The sequence below is a fragment of the Dermacentor albipictus genome, chromosome 2 (assembly GCF_038994185.2).
Source record: "Dermacentor albipictus isolate Rhodes 1998 colony chromosome 2, USDA_Dalb.pri_finalv2, whole genome shotgun sequence".
NCBI classification, from domain to species: Eukaryota; Metazoa; Arthropoda; class Arachnida; order Ixodida; family Ixodidae; genus Dermacentor; species Dermacentor albipictus.
Genome location: NC_091822.1, coordinates 206,880,542 through 206,904,467, shown reverse-complemented (window position 1 = coordinate 206,904,467; position 23,926 = coordinate 206,880,542). Strand labels below are relative to the sequence as shown.

Here is a 23,926-nt window from a genome sequence, read left to right as displayed (position 1 = left end):
TGAAGGTACATTTGCTGTTCTAAAATGCTTGGACTCATAGGGCGCACTAGCTCTTAGGGAGCATCTTTGCCTTGTAGTGCAGTGTGAACGTTCCCCGACTTCCAATGAATCTAGTTCTGTATCCTCTCTGTGTTCACGATTTCAGTGTATACGCCAGGCAAAAACGGGTATGCAAACCAAGGTGTGATGCAGAATCAACGGTATAACATGGTTACTTGTCGTAGATGCGTAGTTATATACCTCAGAGGCTGCACTTTTATGCGCTTAAAATCGCATTTCTTATTCATCATTAGACATGGATACTTGACAAAAGAGTTTGATTATATATACAGTGTGTATGAAATCGTGGATTCTTCTTCTTGCGGTTCTTTTTTATTGAACAAAAAGGAAATCCTGTAGCGTGAATATGACTGGCTGTGTCGGCACCACATTTCCTGCAGGAAGTGTAGTACAGTATAATCCTGTGCACCTGCACGCATGTAGCAAAACAAGATTGTTGCGGTTAATGCACCAGAGCGGAATTAGAACACAAGGAAAGAAAATCACAAATAATATTTCAAACAAACAGCACCAGAATTAACTTTGATATAATTGATTGATTGACGTGATAGTTCCGCGGAAAACCGCAAGGTGGAGAGAAGGGATCAATTAGGGGAAATGAGACATCCACCCAACTGGTTGCTACGATAGGGTGGATGTCTTATTTTCCCTTATTTGATTCATTGCCTAATGTGCCAATGAACTGTTAAAGTGCTTATGCATTGTAAGAACTGGGGAAATAATAGGAGGAAGAAAACAGAAATAAAATCGTACAAGAAAGCCTAACATATATCGAATTATTTGCTGAGAAATGGACCAACATGTCCAGTGTAGACGACGCATACATCGCTAGTTCAGGCACAGCAGTGAGCAGCTTCGGAGTTCTGCCATCCATCTGATATTCCAGGGTGTTTTTCGCCGCTTAGATGGACTCTTGTCCTTTCTGTCCTTTTAACTTCTCGTTCTTTTAGTTTCCTGTCCTATTAAACGAATTAATATTCTAATTATTATTATTCGAATGATTTTAAACGAATTTATTCGAAACGAAGCATTACTAGGCCAAACAACCACCGTCCCTACCCTCAGGGGCGTCCGTGTCAGCAGGCGTTTGGTGCGTGCGACACCACGGACACGAGCACATGGGGGTTGGACCGTCTGCACCTGGTCGTGTACGGCTTAGCCGTCTCCGGGGAAAAGAGGATCCTGGGCGTTGAACTTGATGTTCGGACTTAAAAGCCCTTCGGTGGAGGCAACACACCCCTTCAGTCTCGGCTTCAAGTAGACTGCACCCCCGACTGACTCATCCGGGGGAAATCAGTAGTTGCCTATTCCTGTCTTCGTATCCATTCTTGGTCTCTCACTCTCAATATTTCCTGTCTTCACTTCCTTAGGCAGCAAGGGTTGACCGTGTGTGACGTAACCTACCTAGGCTACATCATAGTAAGTTGTAGCAGTAACGTGCATCTGGCATCTGAGCAGGGCTTGTTTTGCACGTCCTGCGGCATTCGCTTGTTGGGCTTCACGGTTGGTGACTGGCGGCACTGCCAAAATAAGAATACCTGCATGGCGTAGTTTCTTCTCTCAACTTCCAGATCACCCCCAGAAACGGGATGCACCGAGGTTTTCAAGTTTCTTGACCACCAAAGAGAATTTTTCTCGCTATCATGTAGTAAACAGTGAGAGACCAAAGACAGTGAGAGCCATCTCACCGTTTCTTGTTTCCAATTTGCAAATGTAGTACAGAAGGTATAGACTCAGTGTACAAGGCCACGAAGTTGGCCAGCAGTGACCTCCTCTTGGAGCTCCGCCATCAAAAAAATTGGTCGACGATCACGCTTATCGGTAATGCTATCTTTGAGCGCAGCTGATGCCCCATTTCAACAACAGGCAACCGCATACAGAGTAAGCAGTGCCTAAAGGAGGCGGTTCTGCGTTTCGGATTGGGCAGCACACACCGCAATCCGCCGTTATTGAGCCGGCGCTCCCGTGACGCGCTATCTTATAGTGGGTCACTGCTGCGATGAAGGGGGGGGGGGCGATTAGCAATTATTATTTAATGTTTCTTCTGAGGTGGGATGAGGAAACGGTTGGAGAACAGGGGCATTGAGTAGAGGTCACACACTCATACACTCACAGACAGACCTCGACGTGGCTGCATGAGGTTGGGGTGGGAAACAGAAGTAAGGAGACGAAATGCTATAGCTGTCATTCGAATCACCGCAACGGCACTGCTCCATGTGAAAGTATAGGGCAGCAATGGAGGCGGGAGAACGACATCCAGGCGCGAGCACTGCCAGAGGCGACAAATGCCACTGAGGAACGTGCCCCACAAACGGGGAAGCGAGAGACACAGCTGAGGGCCGTACAGCCACGCGACGCGGAGACGGAGGTGGCGGTGGTGGTGGTAAACCTTTATTTCAGTTGTGTACATACAGAGTTGAAGACGACCTTAAGGGCCAGCCCCTTACAAAATCTAGGAGGGGTCCCTTGTCCGGGACCCCTGTGGCCTCCGCAGCGGCTCGGGGTCTAGCCGCGAGAGCTATTTGGTTCTCTAAGGTAGAGCGGCCGAGCAGGGCAGCCATCCAGCTCTCCCGGGTGGGTGGGGGGAAGGGGCAGCTGGGTTAGCAGGGCAAGCCCACACCTCGTGGAAAACGTCCGAGAACGCGCAACCATACAGTGGGCACTCCCCAGAGAAAGCAGGGTTAACGTACTTTAGTACTGCCGGGCACAGTACCGTGTTAGTATAGAAACAGAGGAGCCAGCGCTCCTCTGCCTTCTTTAAACCTTTAGCGGGGGGGGGGGGGGGTTAAAGCGACCGTGAGCGGATTGGTAGAGCTGAGTGATTTCTCGGAAAGTAATGGCCAGATTTGGTTCAAGATCCTCAGACGGCGGGTTTTGAAGCGATGCCCAGTGGTTGAGCGCACTGGCTGAGGCATCAGCGGCCTCATTTCCTTCTAAACCTGTACGTGCTGGAGTACAGATGACGATACGCGTCCCGGGACGGTCCGGGTACTCGAATTCTTGTAAGATTTGAGTGGCGCGTCTGGCTATGCGCCCTTTTTCAAAGTTTCTGCAGGCACCCCGGGAGTGGGTGATGATGACTCCGGAGTCAGGATCTGCAGTGGCAAGTGCTACGGCGGCTTCCTCCGCATGTGTAATGTTGGGGGCACGGAAAGTGAGGTGCTGCACTGATAACGTGTGATAAGCCCATGTGCACATCTGTCAGACTGTAAGGCTTGGCAGCCAATACAAATGCGGCATCGTGGAAAACATGACTCACGTCACAAGTAACAAAAATATATTTATAATAAAGTTTTAATTACCAATTTTAGCGGCAATATAGCATTTGCAAAATTGAAGCCCGACATTCATATCTTGCCCAACAACAACTTCACAAAAATCGTCGTAGGTAGTATGGCACGCAGTATTTTGTCTGTGGGCAGCCCTGAACGAAAACGAAAATTAAATTGTTTGTCAGTGACGCTGATCTCCCCACCCTATTAGAAAACCCTACCTGCCTCCCCGCTGCGCGGGCGCCAATGCTATGACAATTACGAGTTCTCTTCATTCTGATCAATAAAGTATTGTTTTCATTTGCTGCTATACGGACAAACGTGATTATCCGAGTTGCGGTACCACCGCAAGATTGGGAACAGAATAGAGCACGCTTCGCGTCGATTCTTGGCGTCACTATAAAAAAAGAAAGAAAAGGCCGCGATGAAGCCCGTGCCAGCGAAAGCTTTAAAAAATTAAATTATGGGGTTTTACGTGCCAAAACCACTTTCTGATTATGAGGCACGCCGTAGTGGAGGACTCCGGAAATTTCGACCACCTGGTGTTGTTTAACGTGCACCTAAATCTAAGCACACGGGCGTTTTCGCCCCCATCGAAATGCGGCCGCCGTGGCCGGGATTCTAACCCGCGACCTCGTGCTCAGCAGCCCAACACCATAGCCACTGAGCAACCACGGCGGGTTCCCGCAGTGCCAAACTACTGTAGGTTGTAGCACCCAAAATGTTTTTGTTTAAGACGTTTTTGTTGAGTTAATAATATGACTGAGTCCTCAATTCTCGAATTGAAGTGCTTCCTCTATAAGTACTAATTACCGGATTATTAAGGATATGGTTATTACTTATCTGCCGTATTTTTCGCGCTACCGAGTTCCTAGTAATCACAAAAAGACATAACTTCATAGAATCTCGACCGGGAAATATCCTTACAAAATTCACCTTTTTTCTTTAAAAAAATTCTGTGCAGCTGATACAGACACTGTACTTGTGAGATGAAGTCACACAACAACAGTTTTCTGAAACTTTCGAGGGTAAGAAGGAAAGCGTGAAAAATAACGGCAGGTTTCGCAGCGGCTTCTCGGAGCGAGCGGGAGAGGCGAAGTAAAGCGAGCCGGACATCGCGGTGGGCCCGCGCCTACAGCCTGTCGAGTCATAACGCCGCAAAACTCTTCGGCCGAACCGAGTCTGAAGACGATCCAGAGAATCCCATTCGCGACTTATGACGGCCCCACTTGTGCAACGTCGCTCTCAACGAACGCTTCGCCGCAAACGCGAGCGCCGGGCGCGCTGGTTGAACGCCCTCTTGCTGCTGTCCTTGTTCGACTTCGCTGCGCGTTCTGAACGGAAGAGGGACCCAACAGCCCAACGCCTTATTACAACGCCTCACTGTATGTTTAGCGACTCCTGCTCCCAGCATGAACGCACAGCACGAGCACACCCCACATGAAACGTTCCGCTAAGGCGAGTAGTTTAGCGACCATTTCGCAAATTAAATTTTTTAGCCCGCACATTCGCGCAATTATTTTGTGGGGTGTTGATAGAGCTGCAGCCGACAATTCTGCGGCACAACGCATCGGGTGCATGAGCTCGGGCTACTGGATACCGGAGCATTCTTTGCAATTTGCGCCCAGTCAAGCCGGCGGAAAGAGGGGTGTCTTCAGGCGTATATGACACCCCCCCCCCCTCCCCCACTGGCCCCTCGCACCCGGGTCCCACGGCCCCCCGGCCCCCCCTGTTGCTACGCCACTGGATGTGAGAGAGGAGGGGCTACCATGCCCTGGCCGCTTACCTTAGGCCCTTTCTGCACCCGGGCCGCCCATGATCGTTGGTCCCCTTGGGCCTTGACTCGGGGGTCCTCTGCCTCCTTTCCCGTGTTGTGGTGGGTAGAGGGGCCCACCGTCCCCTCGGTCACCTTGGAGGGCGGGGCACCTTGGGTGGATTCACGGGCTGAAGGGCCCTGGGATCCCGCTCCTGGTTGCGGGCCCCGGGGCGCTGTCGATTTAGATTGCGAGGAACCGCTGGGAGGTCGCCTCGACTTGGACTTGGGCTTTTTTTTCTTCTTCTTTTCGCCCTTCATTTCGGGCTCTGGTGGTGGAGGCCGGGGATTGGGTGGGGGCACGCGATACCGGGCCTTGCACACACGATCCCCGGTGACATGGGGACTAGCACACAATGAACCCCTCGGTGCGCACGCCGTCGACGAGCTTCGCGGCTGAGCCGCAAAGTCCGCACACAGCGGCTTTGGGGCCAGAGCAGGCGTCTGGGTGGTGGCCGATTGAGCAACAGAGTCCACAGGCTGGCACGGTCTTCTTATATTGCTGGACGGGAATCGGCATGGCGTCGTACTGGACGTACCGGGGCTTGCCTTTGCCTGCAAAGGTCAGCTGCGCCTTGTTGGAGGCACTCAATTTCCGTATGTTAATTATTTCGCCGTCCCGCCAGAACAGGCTATACCGAAGGGTGGCTTCAGTGTCCGTGCTATGCACTGTGACTACGCCGAAACACGAGTCATTGTCATCAGAACGTAGGTGCTCGACAAGGGGCAGTGCACCGACCGGATAATTCAGTGCAAAATCTCCGATGATTTTATCAGCTACTTGCGGTTCAGTGGTGTAAACTAGAAGAAGATTTTGCTCGCTTACAGGGACGATGGTGCCGGCGCGGGCAGCCACCGGCTCAAGCTGGGCGACAAGCGCCCGTCCCAGGCCGTTGTCCGCGAAGGCAGCCGTGACTGAGAATGTCATCTAGCGCTTCACGATTACGACAAAGTCCTTTGGAGCCGGTTTCGGCAGGGGAAGCCGCTTCCAGATCACCAGCTTTTCCCCCTGAGCGCGTCGCAGGCTTTCCTGCCGAGCGGCGATGGCGTCTGCAGCCGGAGAGGCCGCGTTGGCGGACGCCACTATCACGGCGTTGTCGCCACTCTCTCGGCAAGCCACTGCGCTAGCGAGTGCGGGGCTCTTGAAGGCTTCCTGCGACTCCGGCGTGCCACTCGCGGCCGATATGGTCACCCACATCATGCCGTAAGGGTCGTAACCCCTCACGTCGGAATTTGCTGTCGCCATCGGGCGCACATCGCTGCGGAGCCGAGCGCCCGCTTCGCCGGGGAGCCGCCGCGTCCGTTAGGCTTAGCGGCACCGCCAGCGTTGTCGGGAGGCAAATTGCCCCGGAATAGTTTCAAAGGGCCCACCTTCTCAAGAAAGGTATCCACGGGGACCGGGATACATTCCGGAGCCGATGGGTGCGATTTCGCGAGGGTCCCATGAGGTAGTTCGGTGATCCTGTCAGAAACCGACGGAACCGATGTGCTGCACGCCCGGTCCGGTCGCGCTCTCGCAGCGCCCTGGAGACGGAGTAGCGGAGAGCCGTGGACCACGCGCGAGGCGGCAAGGAACGCCCGCCGCCGGCACCGCGGCAATGCCACGACAGCGGAAGGGACGGCGAGGGCAGAGTGGACGGTAGCGGCGAAAGTGAGCGCAACAGCTGCGCGGAGGAAGGGGGCCGGAGGATAGGCGAGAACACGTTATCTGGCTTTGGAAGACAAGGGGAGAGCAAGACTTGCGCCGCGTGCGAGAGATGGCAGTAGGAGCATGCGCAGTTACAGCAACGCGCGGATGATGACCTTGATTACGGCGACGCGAAACGCGGGAACGGGCGCCAAAGAGCTGCGCTCTAAAAGCAATGTGAAAACGCCGTATAGCAGACGCCGCAGTTGTCTCCGCTCTGTATGGAAAGGCGGGAGAGGAGGACATCGAGGACCCTCCCAGCCGCGACGGGACGTGGTTGAGATGTGGACATGTCATAAAAACATAAAAAGAATGCGCTGTCGGTGTTTTGTTTGATGACATTTGTTTATGAGCTGGCATTCTCGAAACTGCGAGGAATAACTTTGTAAATAATGTAAGACAAGGTATGCGCTACGTGGAGGGCCTGCGCGGTTACGGTTAAGAATTATCATTCGCCTAGCGACGCCGGCAACGTCAACACCAGAGTTTCTGCGACACCGCGCTTGTACATGACAGGAGTGTGGCGCAAAGGGAAAATCACCCGAGGAGCTCGTGTCAACGTGCACGCCGCGTCGCATGTGCGAAATGCCCTCTGGACGCCTTAACTAAGGGTGACCTCCCACAGATGCAGTTCAGGAGGTGTGCGCTTGTATCCGTGCTCACGTGCGACAGCAACGACAGTAGAGGGAAGAGGTGGCGATAACGTTAGCGAGGGAATAGAGAGAGAGAGAGAGAGGAGGTAGATTTGTGAGCTACAGTCCAGAATGGCACCAAAGCGTGCAGTTAGCGCCGAGGAGTAGAAGGCTTGCGTAAGGCGTCGAGTGGAGCAAGAACAACAAACACAAGCGGATCAGCCACTGCAACATGGCACGACTGTCGTGTGCCGTCAATATATCGCCGCCAAACAACGTCAATGAACGCAAACAGCAGACAAAGCTTCGCTTGCGTCGATTTCCACTGTGCGTGGGATGTGGGAGGGGCGATGGACAAGAAATCCAGACGAAACATGTAATCCTTTCCTTTGGACCCTGTGTGGAACAAGAGACCATTGAGTCTGGGAATCTCAGGATCCGTGTCAGGCAATACGTGCCTAATTTCTTTATTCTTTATTCATCAATTACCCCGCAGCGCCCGAAGGCGTTACAGCAGGGGGGTTACAACATGGAATAAAATACATCTTCGTTCACACAATGCACTTGCTTTTCAGTCAGCCTATTCCACTGTTTAATTGTTCGAACAAAAAATGAGTTGGCATACATGTTCGTCTTGGCAGGATACTCGAGGATTTTGCAACTATGATCAGTTCGTTTTGAGATGTAATGAGGTTTCAGTAGGTAAATTTCCCTATTAATTCCTGTTTTATTGTAATAAATCGAATATAGAAATTTTAATCTCAGTTTATTGCGGCGGGCAGAAAGTGATTCCCATCCTAGCTCAGCCTTCATTGCAGTGCAGCTCTCCTTTCTTCCGTACCGCCCCAAGACGAACCTGGCAGCACGGTTTTGTATTTTTTCCAGAGCGGCAATGAAGGTTACCTCGTGGGGGTCCCACACAACACAGCCATATTCTAAGAGTGGTCGAACACAAGTTGTATATGCCATACGTTTTAAATTCGCATGTGAACATCGCAGGTTTCTCTGAATGAAATTTAAAGCTTTACCAGCTTTGGCTATGATACTGTCTACCTGTGGTTTCCACGAACATTCAGACGACAGTAGCACACCTAAATACTTATACGTACTGTCTTGCTTCAGTAGTACGTTGTTCAGATGATACCGTGACTGAATTGGTTTCTTCTTTTTAGTAAATGAGAGATGTACACACTTTGTTATGTTCAAAGTCATTTTCCATTTAGTACACCAATCATGAATGATTGATAAGTCGTTCTGAAGTTCAATTGTATCATTGTGATGGGAAATTTTTTTGTACACAACACAGTCATCCGCAAACAACCGTATAGAAGATGAAATTCCGGCAGAGATATCATTAATGTACACCAAAAATAATAACGGACCCAGAACGGAGCCCTGTGGGACTCCTGACGTAACATTTGAATATTCGGAGCATTTTCCATTAAGTATTACACATTGCCTTCTTTGGGAAAGGTAACATTCAATCCATTTAAAAACAGTTGCATCAATGTGTAGGGTATTAAGTTTAAACAATAAGAGTGAATGTGATACTGTGTCGAAGGCTTTCCGAAAATCCAGGAACACACCGTCTACCTGTCCTCCTGCATCTACGCTGGATATTATGTCATGATAAAACTAAACTAGTTGTGTTGTGCAAGATAGTCCCCTACGAAATCCATGCTGCTCGTTAATTAGTACCTTATGCTTATTTAGATGATTTAGTATTTGTTTGTATAATATATGTTCAAGTATTTTACACGGGATAGACGTAAGTGATATTGGCCTGTAGTTACCAACGTCTTTCTTGGACCCACCTTTATGTATCGGAACAACGTGTGCAATTTTCCAGTCATGGGGTAAAATACCTGTCGATAAAGATTTTTCAAAAATTAAATAAAGGTACATAGAAATTGGCCCCGCGCAACGTTTGAGTACACGTGGAGAAATACCATCCGGACCACTAGATTTACTCTCATCAATATCTTTCAATAGTTTTTCAATTCCATTAATACTAAGCTCAACAGGAAGCATAGGCGAAATATTAGTTGTAGGTTGATGAATATGACAGGTATGGTTGGGTAAGAATACCGAATGAAAGAAGTTGTTTAGGCAGGCAGCTTTATCTTCGTCTTCCATAATTATCTTACCGTTATAATTTAACTCCTGTATTCCGAAGGAATCTGATCCACACTGTTTTATGTACTTCCAAAACATTTTAGGGTTTGATTTCATTTTGTTGCTCAGCTCGCTGAAGTAGTCATCTTTAGCTTTTCCTATTTTTAGCTTATATTCGCGTGTAATCGTATGTAGCTTTGTAAAATGAGCAGCTGATTTGCTTTTCTTGAATGCGTTAAATGCCCTCATCCTTTTCTTGATAAGCTTTAGTATGTGTGTTGTTACCCATGGCTGTTTGTGCTTTTTAAGCCGTGAAGAATCAACATTGGGGATATGTACACTTACCAGCTTGAGTAACATATTCTTAAAATTGTGCCACATATCGTGCACATTACACTCCTCAGATAAGCACTCGAAAACTGAAAAGAAATTACGAAGTTTCTCAGAAATTGCATCGTAGTCACCCTTCTCATAAAAGTAGACCCTCCTAGTCGTGGATAACTTCGCACGGTTCTTTTCTTTATGGATACCGGCAACAACAGCCAGATGGTCGCTAATTCCCGGAATGACATTCACATTTCTTATGAAATCCGGCGAGTTACAAAACAGCAAGTCTAACACAGCGCCATTGCGAGTAGGATCGGTAACGTACTGCGTCAGACCAAACGTGTCTACAATATTTTTCATCGCAAGGTTCATGCGCCCGCCAGAACTTAAACACGTATCATTGCACCAAGATAACCCAGGCAGATTAAAATCCCCCCCAAGAAGTATCGTCTGAGCTGATGCCTCTGTGAGAATTTCATATAATGTTTGCACTGTGCTGATATCCGAGCTGGGCGAGCGATAAACCACACCAACAATGAACGTGAAATTATCTGATAGGACTATCTTGCACCATACAGACTCCAGTGCATTGCACTTGTAATCAATTGCTGAAGACTGTAGTGATGAATGAACAAGCAAAAAGACGCCCCCACCTGCAGTGGGCCTATCTTTGCGATAGACGACGTAGTTTTCTGGAAACACCTCACTATCAGCAATTGAAGGCTTTAACCAAGATTCGGTGCCAAGGACTATGTCAGCGTCAACACTTCCTATCAACCCAGAAAGTTCAGCTGTTTTATTAACTACGCTTCGGCAGTTCACGACGACAGCAACGAGTCGTCGACATCGGTACTTCTGCTTTATTCTGGTCTGTCACTGCCTACGCAAAGGGACGACCTCTTCTTTGTCTTCATCCCACCTGAAAGCCCTGCCGTTGATAATCAGTTTGTCAAAATTCAGTTTTACTTTATTGTTCTTATCCTCTCTTTTTGCCTTAGCGTATTCCCATAACTTCTTCCTAATACTTCTTGTTTCAGGTGAGTAATCTTCGCCGACGCTGTACAGCGAATCCTTAAATTTTTTAGCATTAAGAAGCACTGCCTGGCGGTCTTTGTACAAGGAAAATTTGACAATAATCGGTCTTTTTCTATTTTCTTTATAGCGTCCTAAGCGGTGTGCCCTTTCCAGAGTCCCGAGCTCAATTCCAAGGCTCGTTTTACAAATGTTCTTTACCATAGCTTCGGATTCATCCCATGATTCTGAGGGTTTATCTTCAACACCATAGAAAACAAGATTTTTCCGGCGACTTCTGTTCTCTAGGTCGTTTGTTTTCTTCTGCAAATCTTTTACCTGTTGCATGAGATGCCGTATTATAGCTGCCTGTTCTGTAGCAATCACACTGATGTCCTTTATCTGGTTCTGAGTTTGGCTGAGATTATTTTTCATTTCCATCAGCATGTTCTCATTCCTTTCGAACCTGGCTTCGATGCCGTTTAACTTTGAAATTAAAGTTTCCTGCCCACTGCGCAAACATTGCAGCAGTTCCATCTCCGGTGCGTTAGTAGGCCCTGGATTTAGTTCAACGTCCCCCGCGAGTATTAACAACAAAATCAAGTAGAGCACTCTGTTGGAAAATAAACGGAATCCCTTCAGACGCAATCTGTGCATGCTGCATCCGCGATTTTTGTTACAAACACTTGGCATCGTGGGAGAAGCCGGCAACGCACACACTAGCTTCTGAAATTCAGATTGATAGTAATGACTAACCTGCACCAGCAACAGCGGCATTAGCGTCATGTCGGCAAGTGTGCCGGCTCCAAATCCCACGAAGCTATCGCGCCGAGTGTCTATATAGCCTTGATCGGCATCACGTGGGTCCTGTTGGTCGAAGTCGATTGGTCGGTCCTCGCTGATCCATCCACGGTTCGCACCACGCATGCTGCCAACGATAGATGACGATTCATGCACACGGGTGGACGATAGCCGAGATATTGCAGACGTTATCCAGGGCTTCGACGAAAAAGGCCATGCCCCGTGTTCCTCTGCTTCGAGACGAACCGCCGAGACAAGGACCAAATGTACCTGCACCAGCAACAGCGGCATTAGCGTCATGTCGGCAAGTGTGCCGGCTCCAAATCCCGATGTTTAAGTGCCTAAGATAAGACCCCGATGTTTAAGTGCCTAAGATTCAGGCAATTCTTAAAACTGTCGATGCCGATTGACTTGATCTAAGTGTAGCGCCCATGAACACACATCTGAAATATGCGAAAATACTGCACACTGTGTGAACTGTGATGGCGAGCACGCCGCACACTCGTGGTCCTGCTGATCGTGGAAAAAAGAGAAAACGATCGTGAGAATAAAAGTGAAGGAGAATATACCGTTCAACGAGTCACGCTGGCAGGCTTCACACCTGCCAAGAATAGTTTTGCCGATGTGGCGCGTTAGGGAGCGCGAGAGAGATATAATTTTTGACGGCGGAAATGTGGAGAGGTCGACATGAGTGAAGTGCGTCTAGCCTGCTACTCCATGCTGGGGAAATGGCTTGGGGGAATAACAGAGAAAGGAAATGAACAGGAAGGAGGGTGGTGGTATGGTGAATATGATGATGACGAGGGTTCCACAGCGTACTGTTTCTGTGCAACCTGTACGTGCACACTTCACAGCACAATCATCTTCTCGGGCAGAGGTAGAAGTCACTGCAGTGTAGCTAGGAGACTGTCTATATCTTTCATAATTTTTGCCACTGTTAGCGCCACTGGCGTACTTAAACCACACAGTAGTAGCTGCAGGGCGTAGATTATTTGTCGCAGCATGGCCTTGATGACAGATGCGATGCTGATTTTCAGTGCGCTGTCCGTGCTGACAGCCTAAGGCCCGTGTGCGCGGCGGCAAGTGTACCCATACATTCGATTCGGCGTTTACCTGGCTCACTTGAAGCAACGTGTCTAATAGATATATCGATGCGGATTCAACTAGGTTCGGTTGGACCTGCGGAATTGGAGCAAGGGAGTTCTCGTTGGGACCTACAGCAAAGACAACAAAGACAATTAAAAATGGTGAGTCGCGAATCTAACACCATATCTAACCGTACCCAAACCTAACCTAATCTAACGTGAGCGAGGCGCAAAGCCAATAATCCTCACGACGTGACATCAAGGTGCCTCTTCCTGCGTTTCAGCGAATCGCGTTGAACCGCGGTTGCTAAGGCGCGGCGTGTTTATTTCACTCAAAGAGGACCACTCAGAAAATGCTCCTGAAAAGTCGCGGATAGCAGCATACGAAAAGCCTGATAAGAGCGAAGATACCGCTCCAGGAAAGCAGACCCGGCCTCTACTACGGCCCCTACTGCGCCCCCAGGAAAATCAGTGTGAAGTTTCCTTGACGGGAGACCGTCGTAAGGCGCGACAAAGGTTTAACCCGGCATGACTGGCGCAGCAACAGCGCTGCAGGCGCGAGAAAGTTTGTCCAGCATACCACTAGTTTCTGGGAGTCACGTGCGCCTGGCGTACCTTTAGCAACAGCGATCACCAAGTGGGGCGTCCGTACCCACTGTTTCACCTACTTCACCGCGCCGGCGGTGAGCGTCGGAGCGTAGACACTCGACCCGACTCCGCAATGCCGGCACGCCTAGGGGCAAACGCATACAACACGAGCAAAGAAACTTGTCCTCCGTAGTGCCCAGGCAAAGTCAGATATTCAAGGAGCAAAAGCCCCCAGATTCTCTCTCTAGCAGCCGCTCTTATTCGCGCCTGCGCACGAACGTCGGGCGCCTCGGGAAATGTTACGCCCCGCTGTAGTTGTCGTAGGAGCCGGGGGTCGCGACCTCGGCGTCACAAGCCTACGCAGCCGATGCCTCTCGGATAGCTAGCCCACGCTACCAGGGCGTCACACGGAGTCTAAGCGGGCCCACGCCGTCATCCGAGTTTTTCTTGACGATGGTTGCTTCTTTCGTGAAGATTACGAGGTCGTGAGGATGAGCAACGGAACACGGGGTTTATTTACATTGGAATCGCAAACTTATTTCCATAGAACCAGGGGTATCGTACTGACCGGAGCACGGAGCGCAGTACGTCGTTCTCGTAGCATGAGCTACATACAGGAGAGCGGAGTACATCTGTCTGGCGAGCACACATCAGAGCACACCCGCCCACTCCAGCCGTCCGCTGAAACCCTTTTGGCTCTCCACATATCCCTAGGCCAGGGAAATCTGCAGTCACACATTCCTCCAGCCAGAGCGTCCAAATTCACTGAAGCTCCGCCTTGAAACCGAGAGTGTGCCTAAGCACTCCGGAACCTTTGTTCCCTGAACACGAAGAAAGGAGGGGAGCTTCGTCAACAGGGATTGTCACGCGTAACTCAAGCTGGCGCGTTTCGGTTCCCGGAATGACGCAGCAAATAGCTGGACCGTCTGTCAAACGACTGTTACGTTTCGCCTTCGACGTGCGGTATAGCCGGCGGGGATGCAACGGACGCCGGAGCTTCGTTCACAGCGGCGGACATTTTGGCCAGTTCAGCACTGTCCCAACGCCTCCTGCTAAGTGCGTCCAGGCATGTTTCAATGCCACGTGTCTTCATGTGTGTGTGTGTGTGTGTGTGTGTGCATGTTGATGCCCACGCTTGTCAAAGCGCGGCAGGCGGGGAGAGGAGCTCCCCAACTGTGAAGCGAGGAGGTCTGACCGCCGCCGGCCCGCCGGCCCGGCGGATACGTCACTTCTTTTCACAACATGTCCGTGCGCCGCCGTCACGTGCGCCTCTTCCGAGGAGTTCCTACTTGCCCTCGACTCCGAGAGTATAAAAGCAGCTGCGGAGCGCTTTTATAGCGCTGCGGAGCAGCTTCTCTCTTCTCTCCGGAAGAGAGAAGCTTCGATTTATTCAGTCGAGTAACGTGGCCTCCCGTTTCGCCACTTCAGTCGACCTGACCGGCCGCTCTTTTGCGATGCTAGAATAAACAAGTTGTTCTGTTAGCAATCGACTCATCCATTGCCAGGAACTACGGATGCTTCCAGCTGTGCCCCAGGACGCCAGGCCAACGCTACCCTTGGGGCTTGCAACCCATTTGCAACAACTGGTTGCCGGCGGTGAGATTGCGACAACGGAGGCCAGCAGCGAAGATATGCGGTCGACTGTATGCTGAGCAGCACAACGACCATTCGGGAGCAGTGCAACGAGGCCTGTGGGATGACTGGTTGCCTGCAGCGCAACGACTGCGCTGAATTCTTGGCTGCGAGGTTTGGTGAGTGCGGGACTTTCTTCTGAGTTTTGCCAGGCTTTTGTTAGTGTCAGAAACAGAGCTTGTAATTGTGGTTGTCGTTGCTGCCGGGTTAGTTTGCGGCAAGACAATAGGAGTCAGTAGAGAAAGCAGCATTCAGAGCAGCCATGGATTGGAAGTCGTTGCGCAAACCGAAATTGCTGGAGCTTGCAAGAGAGTTGGGTCTGGATGTCTCAGACAAACTCAGAAAACCAGAACTGCTAAGGGCTATTCTTGAGTTAGAAGCTGAGGATGACGAGAGAGAGAGAGAGAAGGAGATTCTTGATGATGGGAAGGAAAGGCTGCGGTAAAGTGCAGCGCAGTAACTACGTCAGATGGACTTAATAGGTTGCTAAAAGTCAGCCGGTCGGCTTTGATAGCCGAGTAAAAAAAGGATGGCAGCCTAGAAAACATGCGCTGCAATGTCAAGGAAGGTATCGCCAAGAAAAATGATCGTTTTGTGGAAAGAAGTGGGGTCCTGTACCGGAAGTATGTAGACCGCAGGGGAGTGGAGTTCGATCAGCTCATCGTGCCTCAGTGCTACCGTCAGATCTGTTGCGCTTGTCGCATGGAGGTTCGTGGTCAGGACACCTACGAGTTAAGAAGACTAAGGACCGTCTCCTGCAAGAGTACTATTGGCCAGGGTGTTTTCGTGACGCAGAACACTTTGTGAGGACATGTGACACCTGTCAGCGGGTGGGCGAACCAGGGGACAAATCGAGGGTGCCGTTGAAGTTGGTACCTATGATTACGGAGCCTTTTAGACGGCTCGTTATTGATACAGTGGGACCTCTGCCGGTAACAACCACGGGGTAGAGACACATTTTGACTGTGATCTGCCCAGCGACAAAGTTCCCTGAAGCAGTGCTGCTTAAAGAACTCAGCTCAGTTGAGATAGTCAATGCACTACTGTCCATATTTGCGCGAGTTGGTTTTCCTGCGGAAATCCGGTCAGATCAGGGCACAGTGTTTACAAGCGCTTTGACGACAGATTTTCTCGAAAGGTGCGGGGTAAAGCTGTTACACAGCTCAGTGTACCACTCACAGTCGAATTCCATTGAGAAGCTCCACTCCGTCACGAAGCGCGTGTTGAGAGCATTGTGTTTTGAACAACAAACTGACTGGGAGCTGTGTCTGCCTGGGTTGATGTTTGCATTAAGGACCGCGCCGCATGCGGCTAGGGGGTTTTCGCCAGCTGAGCTGGTGTACGGTCGCCGCTGCGGTGTCCGTTTCGCATGCTTCGAGACTCGTGGGAAGGCGGGGACGACGACCCAGTCGTGGTGGAGTACGTGCTTAGGCTCCTCGAACGCTTAAGAAGGGCACAGGAGTTGTAAGGTGAAGCAATGGCAAAGGCCCAGCAGAGGGCGAAGGTTTATTATGATAGGACAGCCAGGGCCCGTCGTTTTGAGGTGGGCGATGAGGTAATGATATTGCGCACATCGCTAAAAAACAAACTCGACCTGCTGTGGGAGGGCGCAGCACGGGTTGTTCAAAAACTGTCGGACGTTAACTACATGGTGAGTCTGCCAGGAAAGCAGAAAGCACAGCAAGTTTACCACTGTCATGTGCTCAAACCCTATAGACAACGGGAAGCAGTGGTGTGTATGATGGTAAACGTTCCCGAAGAGCTTCCGGTCGAGCTTCCGGGACTAGGCTCAGTGACGAACAGGGAAGACACCGATCTAGTCATTAGTGACTTAATCAGTAAAGCACCGCTGTCGCCTGAGCAGAAAACTGAACTACATCAGCTCTTACAAGAGTTTCAAGGTCAGTTCTCTGAGAGGCCTAGTAGGACTTCTGTCCTTACTCATGAAATAGAACTTAACTCCCCAGAGCCAGTACGATCCAAGGCGTATCGGGTGCCACCCCGCCAGCGTGATATTATGGAGGCTGAGGTAAAGAAAATGCTACAGCTCGGTGTTATTGAGGCGTGTGAAAGTGATTATACATCCCCTTGGATTTTAGTTGAGGTACCGGGCAAGGAACTTCGTCCTTGCGTCGACTACCGCAGGCTTAATTCCATTACTAAGGATCAAATTTATCCGATGCCTAACATCGAGGAGCGCCCTGAGAAAGTTAGTAGCGCTCAGTTTACTTCCACCCTAGATCTTGTCAGGGGTTATTGGCAGGTTCCACTTACAGAAGAGGCTAGTAGGTATGCGGCGTTTATTTCACCATTGGGAACATTCCGTCCTAAAGTTTTGAGTTTTGGTTTGAAGAACGCGCCATACTTCTTTTCAAGCCTCATGGACAAAGTGTTGCGGGGACAGGAAGAATTCGCTTTACCGTATTTAGACGACGTAGCGATATTCTCCGCATCCTGGTCTGAGCATATGGCACACTTGCGGGCAGTGCTAACCCGCCTGCGCGAAGCGGGCTTGACAGTCAAGGCTCCCAAGTGCCAGTTAGCACAGGCCGAGGTTGCATACCTCGGTCACGTGATTGGACGGGGTCGTCGCGGCCCCTCTGAAATAAAGGTGGCCGCTGTGCGAGACTTCCCGCAACCGCGCACGAAGACCGATATTCGGTCGTTCTTAGGTGTCGCCGGCTACTATCAGAGGTACATCACCAGGTACTCTGATATCGCGGCTCCCCTGACGGATGCTCTAAGAAAAACAGAGCCCCAAACAGTCGTCTGGGACGAGACAAGGGAAAGAGCTTTTAGCGACCTAAAGAGCGCCCTAACAAGCCAGCCTGTGCTACGATCGCCAGACTACACAAAAGGGTTCGTTGTTCAGTGCGATGCTAGTGAGCTAGGCATGGGCGTTGTGCTGTGCCAACGGGAAAATGGAGAAGTGGAACACCCCGTCCTGTATGCTAGTCGTAAGCTGACCAGTCGTGAGCAGGCGTACAGCGCCACCGAGAAAGAGTGTTGCGTTTCTCGTGTAGGCCGTTCAGAAATTGTCATGCTACCTAGCCGCCTCGAGGTTTATCATTGAGACGGAACACTGCCCTCTCCAATGGCTGCAGACCATCTCTTCCAAAAATGGCCGCCTCATGCGCTGGAGCCTCGCTTTGCAACAATATTCCTTTGAGGTGCGTTACAAAAAGGGGAGTCTCAACGGTAACGCCGATGGCTTAAGTCGAGGCCCCTAACGTAGGAATCAGCCTCAAAGTTGTTTGTTACTGGTGTTTTTCTTCCTGAGGCAGGATTTTTAACATATTACTTTTGTTTAGTGTTTCAAAGTCATGACGTGCTTTCTAGTGCAATTTTCCAATTTGTGGACGCGTTCTGAGTGCTGCTAGACTACTGTAAGGAACTAGGCAGTAGTATAAAAGGGGAAAGAGCCTGGCATGGCTTAGTGAGGGTTGTGTCGTGCTTGCTGACTGAGCGGTTGAGTTTCAGCGTAGTTCTAACGCTTGCTGGGAACGAGAAATAAAATGGCAACTCTCCCGAAGTCACTTTGCAGTGTCCTGTGTCTTCGAACGAGGCCTTCTCTGTGCGCTGCGCTCAAGAAATGCCGAGGGACAACCGACTTCGTTTATGAGCCATCGGATGATGATGCCATCGATGCTATCGATGCCATCGATGATGCCATGAGATCTCCTTCTCCCGGCGGGGCGGTCTGTTACGTTTCGCCTCCGACGTGCTGTATAGCCGGCGCGGATGCAACGGACGCCGGGGCTTAGTTCACAGCGGCGGACATTTTGGCCAGTTCAGCGCTGTCCCAACGCCTCCTGCTAAGCGCGTCCAGGCATGTTTCAATGCCACGTGTCTTCGTGTGTGTGTGTGTTGGTGCCCACGCTTGTCAAAGCGCGGCAGCCGGGGAGAGGAGCTCCCCAACTGTGAAGCAAGGAGGTCTGACCGGCGCTGACCCGGCGGATACGTCACTTCTTGTCACAACGTGTCCGTGCGCCGCCGTCACGTGCGCCTCTTCGGAGCAGTTCCTACTTGCCCTCGACTCCGAGAGTATAAAAGCAGCTGCCCCCGGACGCCAAGAGAGAAGCTGCGATTTATTCAGTCGAGTAACGTGGTCTCCCGTTTCTCCACTTCGGTCGACCTGACCGGCCGCTCTTTTGCGATGCTAGAATAAACAAGTTGTTCCGTTAGCAGTCGACTCATCCTTTGCTAGGAACTTCGGATGCTTCCCGCTGTGCCCAGGCCGCCAGGCCAACGCTACCCTTGGCGCTTGCGACCCATTTGCAACACGACCGTTGCAGTTATCAGGGCCCGTGAGGAAATGGCGTAGAACGCGGTTTTCCAGGAGTTTCTTGCTGTCATCGTCGGTGACAGGGACAGCTAACCCTGAATCAACACTCGATCCTCGAAACGTGTCTCGCCTTGTCGGCGCAGGTCTGTCCGAGGGAACGCACTGTTAACTCCACGAAGCGATTCGTCGCAGTGGTACAGGAGAGGCTAGGTCATCGCATCCGCTGGCCGATCGTAACAATGCTACCAATTGTAAAGACGCCACTGGAGGAGGGGAGAGTAGGCGAGCATTGCACTTCGGCACCGCGCGCTCACGCGGGCTTTGCATTAAAAGCGATGTTTTTGGGGCACAGTGTATACTTCGTTTCACAAGCTATTCGCAGCACTGCGGAAGGTAGGAACCAGGATGGAGAGCATCAGAAAATTGTGTTCCTATGCGCCTGTCACCCCGTGGCAATAATGACAGGTGGCGCTGTCTATGTTAAAAGAAGTGCACTAATATTTAGCTTGTTTATTTTTGTAGGAGGTGGCGCTGGTGTCTTTTTGATCTTTTTTGTTTTCTTTTTGGACGGGTGACACCAGTTCCAAAGGGTCTGGCCCGATGTTTTTTTCTACACACAAGCAGCCAAAATTAATTCGAAGCCCTCCACTACGGCTTCTGCCATAGCTCATTTGAGACGTTCTCATTCTCATTTTCGCTGCTCTCACTGCGACAGTACTGAATGATCTCGACTTGTGTGCACACAAGAAATTAATCAAGTTATCCCGTTAGAGGGGTCTACCCTGGCGTCGCAGCTCCGCTATCTGGCGCAGGTGCCGGCGGCGACACTGCACGATGTGCGTCGCTTGAGTCAGCAGTGTATTCCGAGACCGTTTCTTGTATCGGAAGCCGAGCTTCTTCAGCAATCTTTGTATCGTTGCTGTGGACACAGTCGGTAGCGTGTCATCCTCTTTGAAACGCTGCACCATCTTGGTGAGTGTCGGAATCTCCCCTCTCTGGAATCAGTTGTGCACCGCCCTTCGCAACACACTCAGGTCAGAATTGTCCAGCTTCCTTGTCCGCTCACCGCCTGTTCCACCACAACGCCTCTTCAGTGACAACACCCTGTCCGCCTTCTCCGTCTCCGTTGTCCACTTGTAGAGTGTTCGTTCACTCACCTGGGTGAGTTTTGCAGTCGTCTTGATAAGCGAATTCAAGCTTGAACTGCCGCCGCACTCGACGCGAAGCCCTTCAAGAACGTTTAAAGCTATCTTCGCCAGGTTGTGGAAACAGCGCACATTCGACGGACGGCACATAGGGGACGCTACCAAATCGGGTAACGCCATATTGCCGAAAGGTGGCGCATCACCACCTTGTAACAGGCCACCGAGGAGCTGTGTACCTGCAGGTCATTTCTATCAGTTTCACGACTGACTGAAAGCGCTCTCTATGTTTTAAAATTGTCACTCCAAACTGTTTAAAATTTTTGTGTTTGATGTATTAAATCTAGTCCTAAACCGCTCAAATATTTGACGGACTATTCACTGTGCTCCTGCAGCCCTGATTGGCTAAGAGTCCCCTACCTTCCACAGCGCTGCAAATACCTTGTGAAACGAAGTACAGGTGGGCAGAAGGCCCGTAGCTTCGCGTGCGCTATGTTCTCACCGCTTACTTTGCGTTGAAGCGATAGACAGCACGAAGGTCAGTTCGGTCATTGCTGCTGACACGATTTCTCAAGCCACCGTTTTGTCAGCTATAGTGTCCGCATGAACGAATGTGAAGTGTTATGTTTGCCTGTGCGTGCTGACACTATGCCAGGTAATTTGGATAAGCGAATGTTTACAACGGGGCGTTCTACTCCTGCGGCTGCTGTGTATGACGCGGTCGCATGAGCCCTCTCTTGAATAGGATCTGGGATGCATACAGTGTAGGCGTCTAGGCGCACCAAGGGCCGATAGCGCCGTTTGCACTAGTACCCATGCGCTCAATTGTGCTTCACCCACGTTCCCACGAGGTGAAACGTCACTAACTTTTTTTTCTAAAAACAATGCATTGTTGCTTGGAATTCACTGCTAGCGGATGTGGTGTACCGCAATAAGCTTGATGTTTGCCGCGCGCAATAATGCCTTAATGGCGCTGTAGTTCATGCATGAATAAAGAATGAACTTGAAGTATTCTGTGACAGGCGCGTAAATTTATATTGGTTTGCATTTATTTCCAGGAGCTATTCGTTACACTATTTAGTTACGGCGTCATGGTCAGAGAAGACTAATAATATATGCCATTTTTTCTTACTTGTCTTCTGTTGCGATACCGACAATACGGACACTCGAGGCATATTTCGCCGTTGCCGTGATGTTCCGGATAAAGACCGTCGCCGCGCGTCGTACGTGCGAGTGAAAGCTCGCGAGGGAAGCGGCTCAATCTGGCGCACCATACATGCAGGAAGGCGGTTCGACTCCGCCATTCAGTTCAGTTTATTACCTTGCACTTGCACGGCCGCATCTTGACAGGTATCTGCAGATGTCTCGTACCTTTCTGTTCGCTGCGTCCTCGGCGCTCTTGCGTTTAAGCGATAGATCGCACTAACGTCACTTCGCTCGCCGCTGCCGCCGCGCTAGCTCACACCAGCGTTCTGCGGCGAGTGTCCGCGCCAATCGAGTGTTCATGTTTGTTTGTGCGCGCTGACATCATGGTTGTTAATTCAGTTAGCAAACGAATGTCTTGAAGTACCGATAAAACTGTTCCTTACTTCTTGTGTACTAATCTGCAATCGCAATCGATGCTTCGTCTGTCGGCCGAAACTGCGACTTTTTTTATGACTGAACCATCAGTGAGCAGAATTTTACGTAATCGCACTATGGTGTTGCGCTCACAAAATTCAAGCCCAACTTGCTTGAATCACACTTAAACAAATGAAAGTAGACGGATTCGTGAGAATTCAAGTCTTCGGAATTTAAACCTGTGGCTAGCATGTAGCACTTTTCACCTTTCCTCGTTTTACAGCCATGTTCCAAATTTGCTTTACGAATAAGAAATTTAAGGTTTTTCAATTTTTTGAACTTCTTTAAAGCTCTTTTGAAGTTTCTTTTCTTAAGCTCTTTAAAAAAAGTTTTAATCACGAACTATTCGATAGCGGCACAATTGGTGAATGCTGATGTCACCTGCATAGCGAGAGAAATTCGCAGTTGCTTCACCGCAGCACGAACCCAACATTCTCTGGCGTAATTATGATCTCTGCAGACAATTAGTGAATAATGCTTTCTTCCCTATTTTCTTACGTAATGCGACGCATGTAGTAGGCCTAGCCATCTTCCTTGGCCAGCTAAAGTAGGCAACAACTTCATATTTTTGGAAATGTCGCTGATTACGTCATATCTGCGTGCAAAGTTAAAGTAATGTTGAATATTTACAGGTTTATGCAAGCGCTGTATATACTCATATCTTAAGGCATATTTGGATGACGAGACGTGGCACTGCCTTTCATTGTGGAGGAGATAGGGTTCAAGCGTGAATCACATGCGCGCAATATTTTAAGATGTATGTTAATATTATGGGCAATTAAGATTCCTACTGCAACAGCTCGACAGAATCAACTTCGCATGAAATGTTGCTGGATGATGCATGGTCGCACAAAGGCTGTGCATTTTTCAGATAATGAATTCATATCTTGATAATATTTCAGCCGTACATTAAGAATAATTAGAGAAGAAAAGGACTTCTGTAAGACACCTTGTAGCGTAGATCGTTGAAAGTTCTTGGTGCACACAGCCGTAGCCTCTACTAAATTACTTAATCTAACCGTAATAGAATTTCAGAAGCAAGCATTTAGTCATTTTTAGCCAACTAGACGCCCTTCTGATTAGCATCCCTGCCTTCTCCCTTTCTTCGCTCTTCCTTTCCAAGCTGGTTTACACACATATACTACCAACAAATGTATTATTTTAAGTCGGACTTAAGGTAAGCGTCAGCTCGGGGCTTCTACATGGGAAATCGGGAATCCCTTCTTCAGAGCAACCACTGCACCGAAATTAAGGAGTTATGTTCAAGTTAAAAGAAACAGTTAAAATGTATTGATGGGAGAAAGTGAATTTTTTTATTTATGGTGGCACCTTTTTTTACATATATTCTTAACAATTGCGAAATTTCAAGAAACAAGACTTGAAGTATACAACTAACCACGATCTGATTTTGAGGTACGCCGTAATGGGGGACTCCGGAAATCTGGACCACCTGGAGTTCTTTAACGTGCAGCTAAATCCAAGTAAACGGGTGCTTTCGCATTTCGCCCCCATCGAAATGCGGCCGCCGTGGCCGGGATTCATGAACCCTTTCAAACATTTTAACAAATTCACATAAGTTGTAAATTCACACATCATTTTTTTTAACGATTTAGGTGCTCCAACCGATGCAGTTTATAAAAGTAAGATATTTGTATTTGGTGCTGAGCTACGAATTTGTAAACCGCACGTCTATTTTTTCTTCAGATTTACGATTCCAGCGAATTCTTGTAAAACATGCCATGACCTGAATCAAAATTCTGCTAGCTGCAATCACTGTGATTTAGCTTTCTCTCTTAAGTACGACAATGCTCATTCATATCGGTTGGGCGGTTTTCTGATAAAAGCATTCTTGCGAT

General features: G+C 49.7%; 2 protein-coding genes across 8 annotated transcripts in view; one reads left to right on the top strand and one right to left on the bottom strand.

Moving 5' to 3' along the window:
- LOC139056414 (uncharacterized) overlaps positions 1-6,836 on the bottom strand; it is a 128,004-nt gene extending 121,168 nt beyond the window's left edge. Inside the window, exons 1-2 of one of the 2 annotated variants that reach the window (XR_011512360.1) lie at positions 5,119-6,836; positions 323-469 (exon numbers count right to left, since the gene is read on the bottom strand). Coding sequence is in view for 1 of the 2 variants with exons in the window: in XM_070534629.1 (XP_070390730.1) it covers positions 5,119-5,406 (288 nt within the window). In the remaining variant the exon portion in view is untranslated. Of the gene's footprint in view, positions 1-322; positions 470-5,118 lie in introns of those variants that run through there. The other variant, XM_070534629.1, reaches the window with a different exon arrangement.
- The window catches only part of LOC135903402 (neprilysin-1-like), a 553,033-nt gene that overhangs the window by 79,898 nt on the left and 449,209 nt on the right, over positions 1-23,926 (top strand). The gene's annotated exons all lie outside the window — the stretch shown is intronic.